General features: G+C 42.4%; 1 protein-coding gene across 3 annotated transcripts in view; it reads left to right on the forward strand.

Annotated features, from left to right (window-relative positions):
- RNGTT (RNA guanylyltransferase and 5'-phosphatase) overlaps positions 1–13,669 on the forward strand; it is a 1,800,355-nt gene that overhangs the window by 1,348,685 nt on the left and 438,001 nt on the right. For all 3 annotated transcript variants that reach the window (XM_078648288.1, XM_078648286.1, XM_078648287.1), the window contains one exon: positions 7,627–7,727. In XM_078648288.1, coding sequence (XP_078504414.1) covers positions 7,627–7,727 — 101 coding nt within the window. The remainder of the gene's footprint in view (positions 1–7,626; positions 7,728–13,669) is intronic.

The following is a 13,669-nucleotide window of genomic DNA, read 5'->3' on the forward strand; positions in this document are numbered from 1 at the left end:
TTTCACAAATGAACTGTAGGTATCTGTATAGTTCATGGTTACCAAACAAAGATTTTGTCTCTATATGAAGTGAATACTCTCAATGATCTCACGATTTGATGATTCGTTTTCTGTATATTTGTTTGAGTTACATATGTCATTTCTAAATAGTGTCAATAGATTTGATAATGTTATATATGAATCATTTGTATTTGTTCAACATTTGTCACTAAGCATATATTTATCTTTTTTACATTGTGTTACAATGTTTAATGAATCAACACTTTGGTGACTCAGTTTCTGAGTATTGGACTGAGTTACCTATTACACTTGAAGTTAGGATTTGTATAAATGTCCTTTGATATAAATATACAAATGCGGATGCTTGTGCCATCGCTCATTGCACCTTGTTATGATGCGTCTTCCAAGTACTGTTCTTCAGATCTTTAAGTTTGATCTTTTTAAAGAAATTGTCACATAGACTCTTCATGCAAATTTACACATTTGGTGTATCGCGCACTTCAGCCAGCACACTTTATAATTAGTAAGCTTCTCTAAGATGGCCAACTCTTTTCAATAGTAAAAACCTCCATTTCGGGCTGTGTATCAACGAGGGATAGTCCGTCCTCCTTATTATGAATGTTCTACTTCCGGGGCGTTGCATTTAAATGGCAGTAAACGCCGTCATCCGTTTCGTATCTGTGAAAACGCCACCGACCGGAGTTTAACCCGTGTTCCTGAGAGCTGTTTGAAAGTAAGTGTGTGTTGTCCGTTTAGGCATGTATGCCCTGTTCGTGATGTCAGTTTTGATTTGGGCTCTTGTTGTTGTTGAGATCTCCGCTGTAGTGCCATTGAAGTTTTATGCGGATACCTTTGGCATCAGTAAGTGCTAGCAGTAATGTTTAGAGCCTCTTTTCAGGTGTGATCTTAATTATAGAACTGTTTTAGCCATTAACTATTCATTAGCTCTCCAATCATGGAAACGGCTCTTGACATAAAGCAATAAGCCACATATCGGCAGGATAAGGAGGGTTATGTTCAGGAACATAATTCAACAACTCAAAACTTCCGGACATTATGATAAACAGCATGTTTTCGACCTCCCCTACAACTTGAATTTGTGATATATAAAAGGATAAGATCCTTAGTATTCTGAGTCCAATTAGGAAATAGTTGTCTATGGTATGTCAGCACGTAATAATTGTTACTGCTACCCCGGGTGTCAACATAACACTTTGCAATTATACATACTTTATAATCATGTCCACCTTCCTTTACACTTTCACTACAGATGGTGTTATTGATGTTTAATCAAGTTTAGGCCGCATTAGTGCCATAAACGAATGTATTTCATGTTAGCAGTGTGGTTGGCAGGACAACATTTGATTTCATATACCCTTTCTGCTTACAGTAATACGGACAGACGGCCTGTTATTACACCTAAGACCTTCCTCATTGTGTGTGGAGTCTTTGTTTCTAATTTTCAACAAATCGTTTTGAAGATACCTATAGGTACGTTATATGCCGATCTTAGGTTAACATTGATGGGTACTTAGATCTAGGATCGTGGATTATGTACTCTTTCCCTTGTTAACAGACGCTGTGGTTACGTGATTTCATTGAAACACTCCATTCAACACAGCAGTACTTCCTCAACTTCGTCACCTTAGTAAGTTTAAGTCGCTCAATGTGGTGCAATGGGCGATGGTGGTGATAGGTTTACGTTCATGATATAGAATTGGTCATGATCTGTAATGATTGTTTATTAAGTCCAAATTGTTCAGAAACACAGGGTCAGTGTTTCGCACACGATTTTCTAATTTATAATGTTATTCTCTGTAGCAATGTGTAATCCTGATACTGTATAGAACAGCTTGTATAATATTCTGATTGAATTAATTGTTTATTTAGGTATATTATGTTTACACAGGGGGCTTCCTTGGCAATTTCCATTTTGTCCTGATGAAGGTCTTATAAACCACTGCTTGAAAGACCGAAACGTCGACTTACACATCATCTCCCCAGGAATTCTTGTCCTTAACAAGTGACATCTTTCAACTTGTGTTACGGAGTCACTTTAACATATATTTTGGAGTTAATGCTTTTGTTGTGCTTTGATTTGTTTAAAGTACTTCCACATCTTTTCATGACATTTTTTGCTTATGTTTTGTTCAATATATCCCCATTGATCGAATCTTGATAAATTGAATACAGATTATATATTTTCATATACAAAGGATTTTTCGTGTGCTTATTTTCTATTTTTATTCTGCCTCTTGAATTCAATTCACTGTTGTAGCTCTGTGGGCACTTTGCTGTTTGATTATTTGACAAACACCTTGACTCAGGTTTGAATAACTACAAAGTTGATCAACAAACAAAATCCCTTGTAGACAATTTCCTTTTACAGACTTACCATGCAACTGCTCTGTAGAACAATATTGAATGTAGCACAGGGATTAGAGTACTTTGTAGCACTTTTCAAGTATCAAACCCAATGTTTACTTGTAACGCAGTTGTTTTTTTAGGCCCAATTTTTCCTTTCATGCAAGAAATAATACACAGCACATAAAAACTCCACTAAATTAAAAAACATAAACATTGGACGATATAAAGAACAAACAACTTTTAGTATGCAAGAGAAGCAGTGGGGTGGAAAAGGTAAGAGTGGTTACACTGGAAAATCTTTTTTGTGGTTATGAGGAGCTAGACGCCTTTAAATCTTCTATGAACAAAAGCAGCGGTTGGGGGTGTTTGGGGGTGTGAAACTCCCCAAATATATGCATTCTTGACTTGCTAGTTGGGTCCAAGGGCTCCGAGTTGGGTCTGCTATGTCTGTGTTGATTTTTCCCATTGTCCTACTTTCACTAATAGGTGTTAAATTGTTCATTTTTTGATCAAGAACCTACATGCCGTGAATGCTTTACCAAGAGAGGAGCACATCTGCTCCCATATAACTACTCCATGAATGAGTACAAATTTACAACTTGTTGGAGTTCTCAAACATTGGCACAAGTATACTTGTGCCAGTCTCAGGTTTTCAGACATACTGCTGTCAATCAAACACCCAAAAGGTGTGGGACAAATGCTTGTATATAGGCTAACCACTGACTAACGCTCCAGGTAGAATTCCAACCCATCGTTTTTCACCCACCGTGCCACTCTAAACAGAGACCTACTGTCAGAACTCCTTTCAGAGGGGCACGCAGGGGCTACCTAGCCCAACCGTGGTGGTTGAAGCCTTTTGCTCCTAAGTCCCAGGGTACAACTTACTATTGATCATGAGTAAGTGGGCCAAGTACCCCTTCTGCACTTGACTCTCAGGGTATGCTTGGCCTGAGCAGCCCACGGCTCCTTTTGGGGGTGGTGGGAGGTGTGAATACAGATTAGTGAACACGGGCTCACAACTCAAAATGCATGCAGCAATAAAACCACTTCCAGCCAAATAATCACTATTAAGAAAAAAGAGAAGCATTTTATTTTTAATGCTATCCATTCAAAGGAAGAATATTATATTCACAAACAATGTAGGCAGTCCTTCTCTGAGGTCGGGACTCTAGTGTCTCTCTAGCAATTTCCTTTCCCGCTCACATCTTGCATTAGAGATTATGGTTATTCCACATTTACTATTGGTAGCATCCAGGGTAAGCCCCACTAGCTGTCAGAGTTTCAAGAGTCCACTACGACTCTGATTTAAAGTCAATAGTGTTCCAGTGCACCTGCGCTCAAATTAGCAGCAAATTCCCTCTGAGCCATCAGGCCTAAAACAAATCTTACCCGCACTGGCAGGAAGGAAGTGCAACCCATCTCAGGGCGCTCACACCTGCTCCTGCCCTAGTCAGGTGAGTCGGCTATATGCAAACTTAGCAGCTGCACTCAGTGAGTGCAGGCTCTCTCATTTAGAGTTGCATTCCTGCAGTTATCCGAGGTTTTCACTCGCTCCCAATGGGAGGGGGTGGCTACGACAATCCTGTTCTGGGTTCCATGCTTGGGTGATAGTGCTCCCATGGCGTCCTAACTTATTCAACTGGGCAGAACAGATCACAGTCTTTGGTGCTTCCGGTGAACTTTTCCGACACACGGGGTCACCACCATTTACTGTCCACAGGCTCCGGTCAACAAGCAAAGTTATCTGTGGTGGACCTTCTGGCATACGAGGTCACAGCGCTAATACCACACAAGGCGTTGGTCCTTAATGCATGGCAGTCTTTGACATGGCTATCTTCACGGTGGACCTATACGGGGGTCGCCAACTCAGTCTTGCAAAGGGCAACAACCCGATCGGTGCACCAGCCATTTCAAATCCACCTCGCAGCGGGAATGCACTCGAAATCGCTCCCCACTGGACCTTGCTCCCTCCAACACTCTATGCTTCCTTACGGGGCACTCTGGTCTTTGCAAGTAAGCAGCCGTTGGTGCTCCAGTTTCTGGGTCATGTGGTCTTGGATTCCCTGCCAATGTCCCCTAACCCAGCAGGGAGACTAGCAGGCCTTATATAGCTCCTCCCGTCACACAGCCCATCTGGCTGCTTGGCAGATTACAATTTTTAGTGTCTCAACCTCCCCTTCTTATGGTCCATTTCCAGACAACAAGTTCGTCTTAGGGTCTCAGTCTTTAAAGTTTTATTTTGGATTCTGCTTCTTTTGAAGTAGCGACTCCTCTGCTTCCTCCTCCTCTTGAAAAGCTGACTGTCACAGCAGGGAAGTCTCCACAACACAGGCCATGGGAGTGACTATAGTTCGTATCGAAATTACAGCCGCAATATGTGCATAAAAAGGTTAGCCTAGTGTCCCCAGCCCTACTCTTAATGATTCACTTATCAGCCCTATTTCCTTCCTGAGATGTGCCTAGGCCCCTTCCTTTTGACCTCTCACTGAATCAAAGAACCCCTTTGAATTATACAGGGGAGGCCTGGTCCTCGCCTGCCCATTGTGTGTCTCCCCCCCCCCCCCCCCCCCTAGCTTCCAGGAATGCAGAAATCCACACTTCTGTCTGAGGGGGTATCTTTACCTCACCTCATGTTTCTCCATGCAGTTCTCCCAAAATGAAACTTAGGACCCTCCATTTATTGTACCATTCACAAACACACATACACCCAGTGAAAGTATACAGCATACACTCACTGCACAGTACTGTATATTCCATGTACTGCACTACTTATAGCCACACATACACCCAGCACATGCACGTATCCTGCATGCACTACACCCTTTATGCATTCTACCACTGAGATATACACATACACCCAGCACTTGCACTTATCCTGCATGCACTGCACAGCACTATTTCTTTCAGGTACTGTACCACTCTCAGGCACATGTGCATCCAGCACATACATACACCACACATGCACTAGTCAGTAACACATTATTCCTACATTGCACCCTTCCTAGGCACCCATATAACCAGCGTAAATACACCATTTGTTGCACTGCGCAGCACTTCACACCAACCTGATGTAGGCCAAGGGTGATTTAAGCACACAGTAGTGGAACTTTAAAAATTGTGGGAGCCTATAGGCCTCACTCCAGCAACACAGATTAAAAAGGGCCTGTTCACTCCCACTGATCACTACAGAGTATGCTGCAACCACAGTGCTCATGCTGCTTAAGTCCTGGTGAAGACGGTAGCCTTCCACCACTATGAGGGCTGGCATTTGGGTGCCCCTTCCGGTCCAACAAGACCGCAGTCCGTGAATGAACCCCATGATCCGTGTTTGCCTATGACAACAATAATCAGCATTAGGGATCCAAACATCAGTACAGTTGGGCACTCAGGGCTGGGGTGCACGTCTATTACCATGCAGATGACTTTTCGGTCCCAGCACCCACCTAATGAAAATCACCATTGACCCTGCCTTGTGGCAATAGTTTATCCTAAACCTTGATCAGCAGACTCCTCCACCCTGCTACTCACTGCTTTTTTAGTGGGGGAATTTGAGATCCCACTCATCAGTGAATGTCACTGACTAAGCTGCATTCCTAAACATAGGAGCAGGAATGGATAATGATGAACATTTTTGTGGAGAGCAGTGGTAGGTGTCCTTTTGCTCTTCATATTTCATAAAGTTGATGGCAGCCTTAAGTTGATGTGCTTCATCATCGGGCCCACCACAGTGACACCGAATGTGTCCCGGGTGTGCTTCGACTCCAGATTACTGAGGAGCTGGTATACTCAGCCAGGCTCCCCCTCTAACACGTAACGCACCTTAGCGAGTGCGACCCTTTTGTAATACAACACAAATCACTTATTTATTTTCACCTACACATACTCATTGGTCCTGAGGAAAGCCAGTTGTAAATAAAAGGCCTGGCTGAAACATGTAGACCACACAGGACGATGGAGGTCATAACTTACTCCAACACGTCCGCTTGCCTTTTTAGTTGCTAACAGGGGCCCAGTCATTAAAGTTTATCCATACACCCTCGGGAACTGGGACCCACTGTATAGCTTTTAAATCACTTTCACACCCACTTACACAGCACACTCGGCAGGTATACCAGCTCCTCAGTAATCTGGAGTCGAAGCACACCCGGGACACATTCGGTGTCACTGTGGTGGGCCCGATGATGAAGCATGCCACCAACTAGGTTGGTGGGTGAGGGCTTCATGACCAAACCAAATGGTTTGCCGACATACGTACCCATTGAGTCCCTTCACACAACTTAGCTAGTCCTTTTTGATAATCTACATATAACCAAGGGGATCTGGACTAGTTTATCTAGTCCTCTCTCTCTATTTTGATTCGCTGAGCCTTAAGTTGATAGCAGCCTTACTGCCTGATTCCTGCACAACCAATAATCCCCTATGATATATGATTCCTAAAAACGACTATGAAGTGGCACCACACAGTCATTTGCTAGTTTTTCAGTGAAAGAGCCCATGTGCTAGCCCTGTTGGATCCCAGATATCTGCCCCATATATTCCAAAGTACAACCAAAGTGCGCTTGTAGGATTGTTCTTCGAATAGGTTCATAAAACCTAATTGATCTGTTTACAGTTAATATGGCTTTATTTTTTGCAGAGATCCACGATAGGGCCTCAATGATCTCAATTCTGAGATCAAATCATCTCTCACTTGCTCCATTTTGTGTTTTATTATTCTGAGAGATTTCCATTGTTCCTCCTTTGGGTGCCCCCAAATACCAATGTTGTTGATTTTGAAATTTTGATACCAACTTTATGCTCGTTGCACTATGTCTTAATTTCTTCTAGTTGGGTATATAGGGTGTTTGTGTTGTTTTTATCATTATGGAACAATGAAGCAGCAGGGACACCTTGCTGATGCCAGCCTACAAGACATCTACGCCATAGCAAATTTCTCTGCTCTCCCAAGCAGAACGGTAGGGCCTGTGCCAAAAGATCTGGCTGCTCTCTAGCAGTCAAGAACAACTTTAGAGTACCCAAGCCAACCATTAATTGTTCACAGTATTGTTTTGAGGTGCACTACACGTGTTTGCTCATTGTCACCTATGTAAATGGGTAACCTTCCCCTGAATAAGGCTTTTATATCAGATGAACACTGCTTGAGCTGCTATATATTCAGGGCGATTCTACTCATAACGTAACTCTATTGGCCTCCATATTGTTTTCTTGAAATATATGATGTTTCATGTAATAATTTAGATGTTTTCTAATCTTTTTCAGAAATATAGACCTGGTCGATGTGATGATATTTTAAAATGGAAGCCCCCCAGTTTAAATTCAGTGGACTTTCGTCTGAAGATCACAAGAGTTGGAGGAGAAGGGTATGTCAATAAATGAAAAGCGTTTTTGTAACTTTTTTTTAAATGATTAATTTATTACCTTTTTTGTGTGTGAAGCACTGTGTGGTGCTGTCAAAGTTCTGATGAGACATTTTGTTGCAGGATGTAATATTCCACAATACAATATTAAAGCTTTATGACGAATATTTGAATGTGAAGAACTACACTTCAAACGAATTTGGTAATGATTTTTCATAGACAATTGTAGTAGACCTATAAAATACTCTGAGAATTTATAATCTAAATGTACCGGGGACTCTAGTACAAAGTATCTGGGTTTAGAGGCGTCACAAACCCCCACTTTAGCAGCTTGAGCGGGATTTGGGTGACAGAGGATAGTTCTGAGTAACAATAAAAACTTTACATTCGTATTTGTGACTCCTTTGACTGATCATAAGCTCATTAATACCTGTCCTTGTAGTGGAAGGATGGGGAGGGGTGTTGTAGAGAAGGATGGAGAAAATATGGGTGGATGGATGTCTAGAGAGGAAGATGGTTGGGGGATGAATTGAGAGAATGATGTTGCGGGAAAAGATGGTTGGAGAGACATGTGTAGAAAAGTAGATGGACTGAGATCAGGATAAATCGAGTGGCAAATGGAACGAAGGAAGGAAGATGATGAAGGACGTAGGGAAGGATGCCCAGATGAATTGCAGAAGGGAAGACATATGGGTACATGGCGAGAGGGTAGAGTGGATGGATAAAGAAATTAAGGCAAATACAAGTATGGAGAGGAGGAAGGATAGATGGATAGAAATGAAAAAACACAGTAAGGATGTGTGCTTGTAGGTGAAAAGGCAAAGAAGGATAGATGGATAAAAGCATGGGAAAAGGAAAGACAAGAAAGATAACCATCAGAAAGAAAAATGGTAAGGAGGAAAGACAAGACTCAAAGATAAATTGAAAGAAGGAAGGATGGGATTTTCAGACATTTGGAATTTTATCAGAGGGAGCAGTACCTCAAATGGCCGGGTTTCCTGTCTCCACCAGCTCGCTCAGATCAAAATAGGGTGGTATTTTATCTTTCTGATACCTTACCTTCTTCATATACATTTAATGCTGTTTGGCCCAACTTCAATGCAGCTTCTTCCTTGGAAAAAACAAGCACAGTTTTAAAAGGTAAAACTTAGTAATCTGGGTAAAATTTCCTGGGCACATCCTTTCTTCCTGGACGGTCTCTCTACATGGTAACTCAATAATTTGTTCTGCACTTGGACCTTGAAAGGGCGTCACAGACATGAACATGTTGGAATCATTTTCATATGGACAGACTATTCCTAAAACCATCATCCAACACAACTCTGCTTTCGTGTCAAATTCCGCAGTACAATGTTGGACCGTCTCAACTTTGGGGAAGAGCATAGTCCTAAAGTGAGTGTCCTTACGGTGGAGGTCTGTCCCAGGAGAGAATGCTTGAAGGGAGTCAAAGTTTCCCTGCAAAAAGTGAAGATATCTGTGTTTTGTTAAAAAGTCATCTTTATAATCTTTATACCACTGTCGTGTGGTTCTTGTGTACAATTTTTATCTGGATTATGGATATACTCAGGAGAAAAGTTATGAAACTTCTACAAGTAGTTATAAGTATTTATAACCTCTTAGAATGCTGTGAAATATGAGGATTTGTGTTTTGAATATAAATACATTGTGACAAATAAATTGTGAATACAGTTGAATTGAATAGTATAGTGGCAGGGACCACCCATGGCTGCTCAGGAGATATTCAGTCAATGTGGAGCTGCTATTCACTTGTCCCCTTCCACTTTACAAACTACATACTCCTTTAGATTCATCATATTCTGTTCTGCTGCTGCCTAACTTCACATCCTCCTGGAATGCTATATCACTCACTTTATTATGATGTTTTATTTTTGATATCTGGTGCCGATATCAGACAACAGTGGTCCGTGACCAGAACTAATTACAGTTTACGTTGCAAGGAACATTGCAAATTAATTAATAAATAAACTGAAAGGTTGCCAGCATCCTGAGGGAGCAGCAGACTACGATGCTGAGGCCTCCTGACTAAGATAGGGGCATTCGCTGATCCTTGAAGAAATACACACCTGGTGATGTGCTTGAAGAACACCAGAATAATCGTACCGTGGTGACATTGAGCCTTCCGGCACGTTGTATAAATCATACCTGTTTAGCCAGGCTTGGCTGCAGGTCTAGGTTGCTAACACACTGTCCTGATGAAGACTCGCAGCAAAGGTTCTAATTCCGCATTGCACAGTTGAGTCGAAACGTCGCTGCTCTTCCATTGATCAAGACCTGTACCTACTACTTACCTTACCATACCATTGGAATTTGCGTTAAGTGCACGCTGAAAATTTACAGATTTATTGTAAATCCTTTATGGACAGGCTTGCTGTGACTGATCTTTGTTATCAGTATTTACAAATTGGTTGAATTGTCTATATCTTATTCTTTGATTCACAATCTCACTACCCATCACCACTATTCTATCCTTTCACCTCTCCTTTTGCGCGCAACCTATGGTCATTACATAAGCAATTGATTCGTTCTATAATAAATATTGTGGCATTTATTATATAGTGTGGCGCTTGTTTTCATGTGTGGTCTATATAATTGTTTAGATGCAGAAATAGGTATTTTGTACATGCATCATTATCTCTTTCAGGTTATTTATTAATTCATTTGCAATGTTTATTGCAACCTAAACTATAATTAGTTCTAATCCTGGTCACAGACCACAGTTTTCATTCCAGTATTGCGCCCAGGTCCGTTTGACTTTAGGGGCTACCCCATTATCGATAATGGCCGATATCAGACAGAGATGTCCCTTTTTCCACATTGCGATGTGCCTGTATTTTAGGTTCATACTACTTTGGCTGGTTGGAGCTACACATATAGATAAATAACTAGTCATAAAGATTTTTTAATGTTAATGTGCTCTCTAAAATGTTTTTGCCAATTGTGCATGCTTGGTGCTGTATATAAACTTGTCTCTTGGGTCGTTCTGAGCCCTTTTCTCTCGCGTTCATACTCTGAATTCTGGTACTACATTTACCTCTCCCAAACAAAGTGCATCTCACTGTGTTTATTGTTTTGATATTTTTAACACAAAGTTTATTGCAGTATTTTAGTGGAGCACATATTCAAATTGTCATTCACAGGAACTTCATCAGCATACATGATCTCAGTAAAATATTGGAATTTCAGCATCATAAAATGTACAGTATCAAGCCATAGTGATATCCTTGAGTCCTGCAATTCTAACGACTTTCCCACCCTCCCCCATCAACTAGCTGTCATTACCTATGTATGAGTATGGGGTAATGGGTATTGAGAGCAATAAGTAATTTATAATACGGAGATGAGGAACGTATCCGTTTACGTTGTACGTGTATAGTCTGGTCTCAGGGCTAAAACCTCTCAGACCGGAAAGGTGGGCATAATCAGGTATCGTGAACTGAATACAGATGGTGTAGAGCTGGGGGAAGGGGGCGGCACACTTCTCTGTTATGTTTTCAGGAAGTGTAATCGTGTTGTATAACTGCTGCTCATCATTGCTCCCCTCTTCATGTACACGGAGGCCTCCAGCAAGGAATCCCATTCCAGTGATATCAGTTACTAACGCAGCCCTCTATATTCTTCATGCTGGTTTACTCCACTCCTAGCCAGGCCCCAATGCTCCATCTCCTCCGGCCAACAAGCAACTGAGGGAACCCGTGGGGATTTCCAATGTCTGATCAACAGATGTTTTGCTAATAGTAAGGCTAAGTCTACAAAACGACTTGTCACCTTAGAGGTTTTAGGTCTGGGCAGCAAGCCTAGGATGCACTGCTATAGTATGTGCCAATTGCCTTTATCCGTCACTTCTAGGAGTGTCATCCCAAAGCTAGTCCATTAGGCAGAGAAGGATGGGCAGGCCCACACATATGTATAAGACTTACCTCTGGTGTTTGGCAGCAGGCGCAATTCGAGGAGTCCGTAGGGAACATTATGTTTATTTTGTGTGGGTGAGATAGACTCTCTGGAATATAAAGAATTGAATAGATTTAAATCTTGAATTACGGGAAATCTTTTTGGAGTGTTGTCGGAGAAAGGTCCATTCTCTGTTATCTCCCGATTAAAATCCGCTTCTCATTTAGTTTTGAGGGAAGTCAATGATAGCAGAAATTGCTTATGGAGCTCCAGATACAGCCATTGGATCAATGTCTACCGTGGCCCATGGTGTGTAGCGCCTGTAATAACTCATGCATTTCTGGATCCCGCCCGTCTGGCGCCCAATGCCGCTTGACGTAGCCGAGGGCACTAGCTTGTGTTAAAAACAGTATTTCTGGTAACCCATGGGCATGCACAAAATCAGAGTGTGACTTCAAAAAGCCATCCTCAAAGAGAGCTCCTACGAACAGGACCCCCCCCCCCCCCTGCTCCCCTGGCCTCCCAGCCATTAATGTGCCGAGGTGGTGGGGAGGCCACACAATGTAATATTAGGGGTATAGGGTGTCAGGCTGCAGTATATCTTAGGGACAGTCTCCAGTAGGGGAGGGCCGTACAGAGCAAAACAAATCTTGATGGAGGTATGGGGGGGCCAGGACAGAGTAACCTATGCTGTTGTCCTCTCTAAAGCATACTGTTGCTATTCCCAATATCTTCCAAGTTTTATCTAGTACGCCAACCATTGCAGCTGTCCCGCTATAGAGTATGCCTTAATATCCGGTGCATCCATGCCACCCCTGTCCGTCTGTAACTGTGACTGAGCAAGGCTGATTCTGAGGTGGCCTCTGCCCCACACCAAGTAATTCAGCAGGGAGTTTAGTATGTGGGACACCCGGGCCGGTATCAGGACCAGAAAGTTCACAAAGTAGTATAAAAGTTAGGGCAACACTATAATCTTAGCCAAAGCTAGGCGTCCGGCCACGGACAAAGGGAACGTGGTCCAAAGGCCCATCTGTGAACATATGGCATTAATCAATCTCAGAAGGTTGCCCTCCAAGAGATCCACCTTGTCGCGGTATAGTGGACACCTAAATAACAAAACATTTGTGGTGCTTTGTATATATTCAGGGGTCTGAATGGGACAGAGGGCTCCACATAGGTGTCTGCGAATAAGAATGCACAGGCCTTATCAGCATTAATCCAGAGACCAGAAAGTTCGTCTAATGTGGACTTTAGCCGAGGTGGGCCCCTAGGTTTTTCCATAGGTCTTTCAAGGACAAGATCATATCATCCCCATATAATGACACTGAGTGGACTATCGGGTCTATAGAAATTCCCAAGCCCTGGGCCTCTTGGCAAAGACATTGTGCAATAGGCTCCATTGCTAAAACAAATAAAAGTGGTGATAGTGGGCAGCTCTGTCGAGTCCCACGCGATAATTGATATGAAGCATAAATGTATGGGCCGGTTCGTGCCTTTACTGTGGGCTCCGAGTATAGCAATTGCACCCACCGAACATAGGCTGGGGGTATCTCAAAATGTGCAAGTGCCGCCAACATAAAGTCCTGAGTAATGGTGACAAATGATTGTCCAATATCAAGAGAGAGACAGCCAGCGAGTGGATACCATTCTCTAGCTGTTTCCATTATTTGTGTTGCTTGCTTTGAGGATATACAAATGTCTCACCATCTCTCACTCATTCTCCTGTCCTCCAAGCTGTGCATTTGTCCAGTAAGATTGTCACTGCATGTATCACAGAAACAGTATCCTAGGGGACAGAAATATTACATATTTAAAGCTGCTGAGTGCTCTTGAAGTTAGGGAGGGCATGGGTAGAGCAAGACTGGAGAGGTCGGGGTTGGAGAGATTTCGTTATATGACATCGATTATCTCATGCGAATATATTGGTAGCTACTGTGAGTAAGTTCCATCTTCACAAACTGTGTTCTCAAACATATAAGACATCGAGTTGCTCGAACAAAAAATACATTACTCATTGGCTTTGCAAGGGTAATGAT

The sequence above is a fragment of the Lissotriton helveticus genome, chromosome 6 (genome assembly GCF_964261635.1).
Source record: "Lissotriton helveticus chromosome 6, aLisHel1.1, whole genome shotgun sequence".
NCBI classification, from domain to species: Eukaryota; Metazoa; Chordata; class Amphibia; order Caudata; family Salamandridae; genus Lissotriton; species Lissotriton helveticus.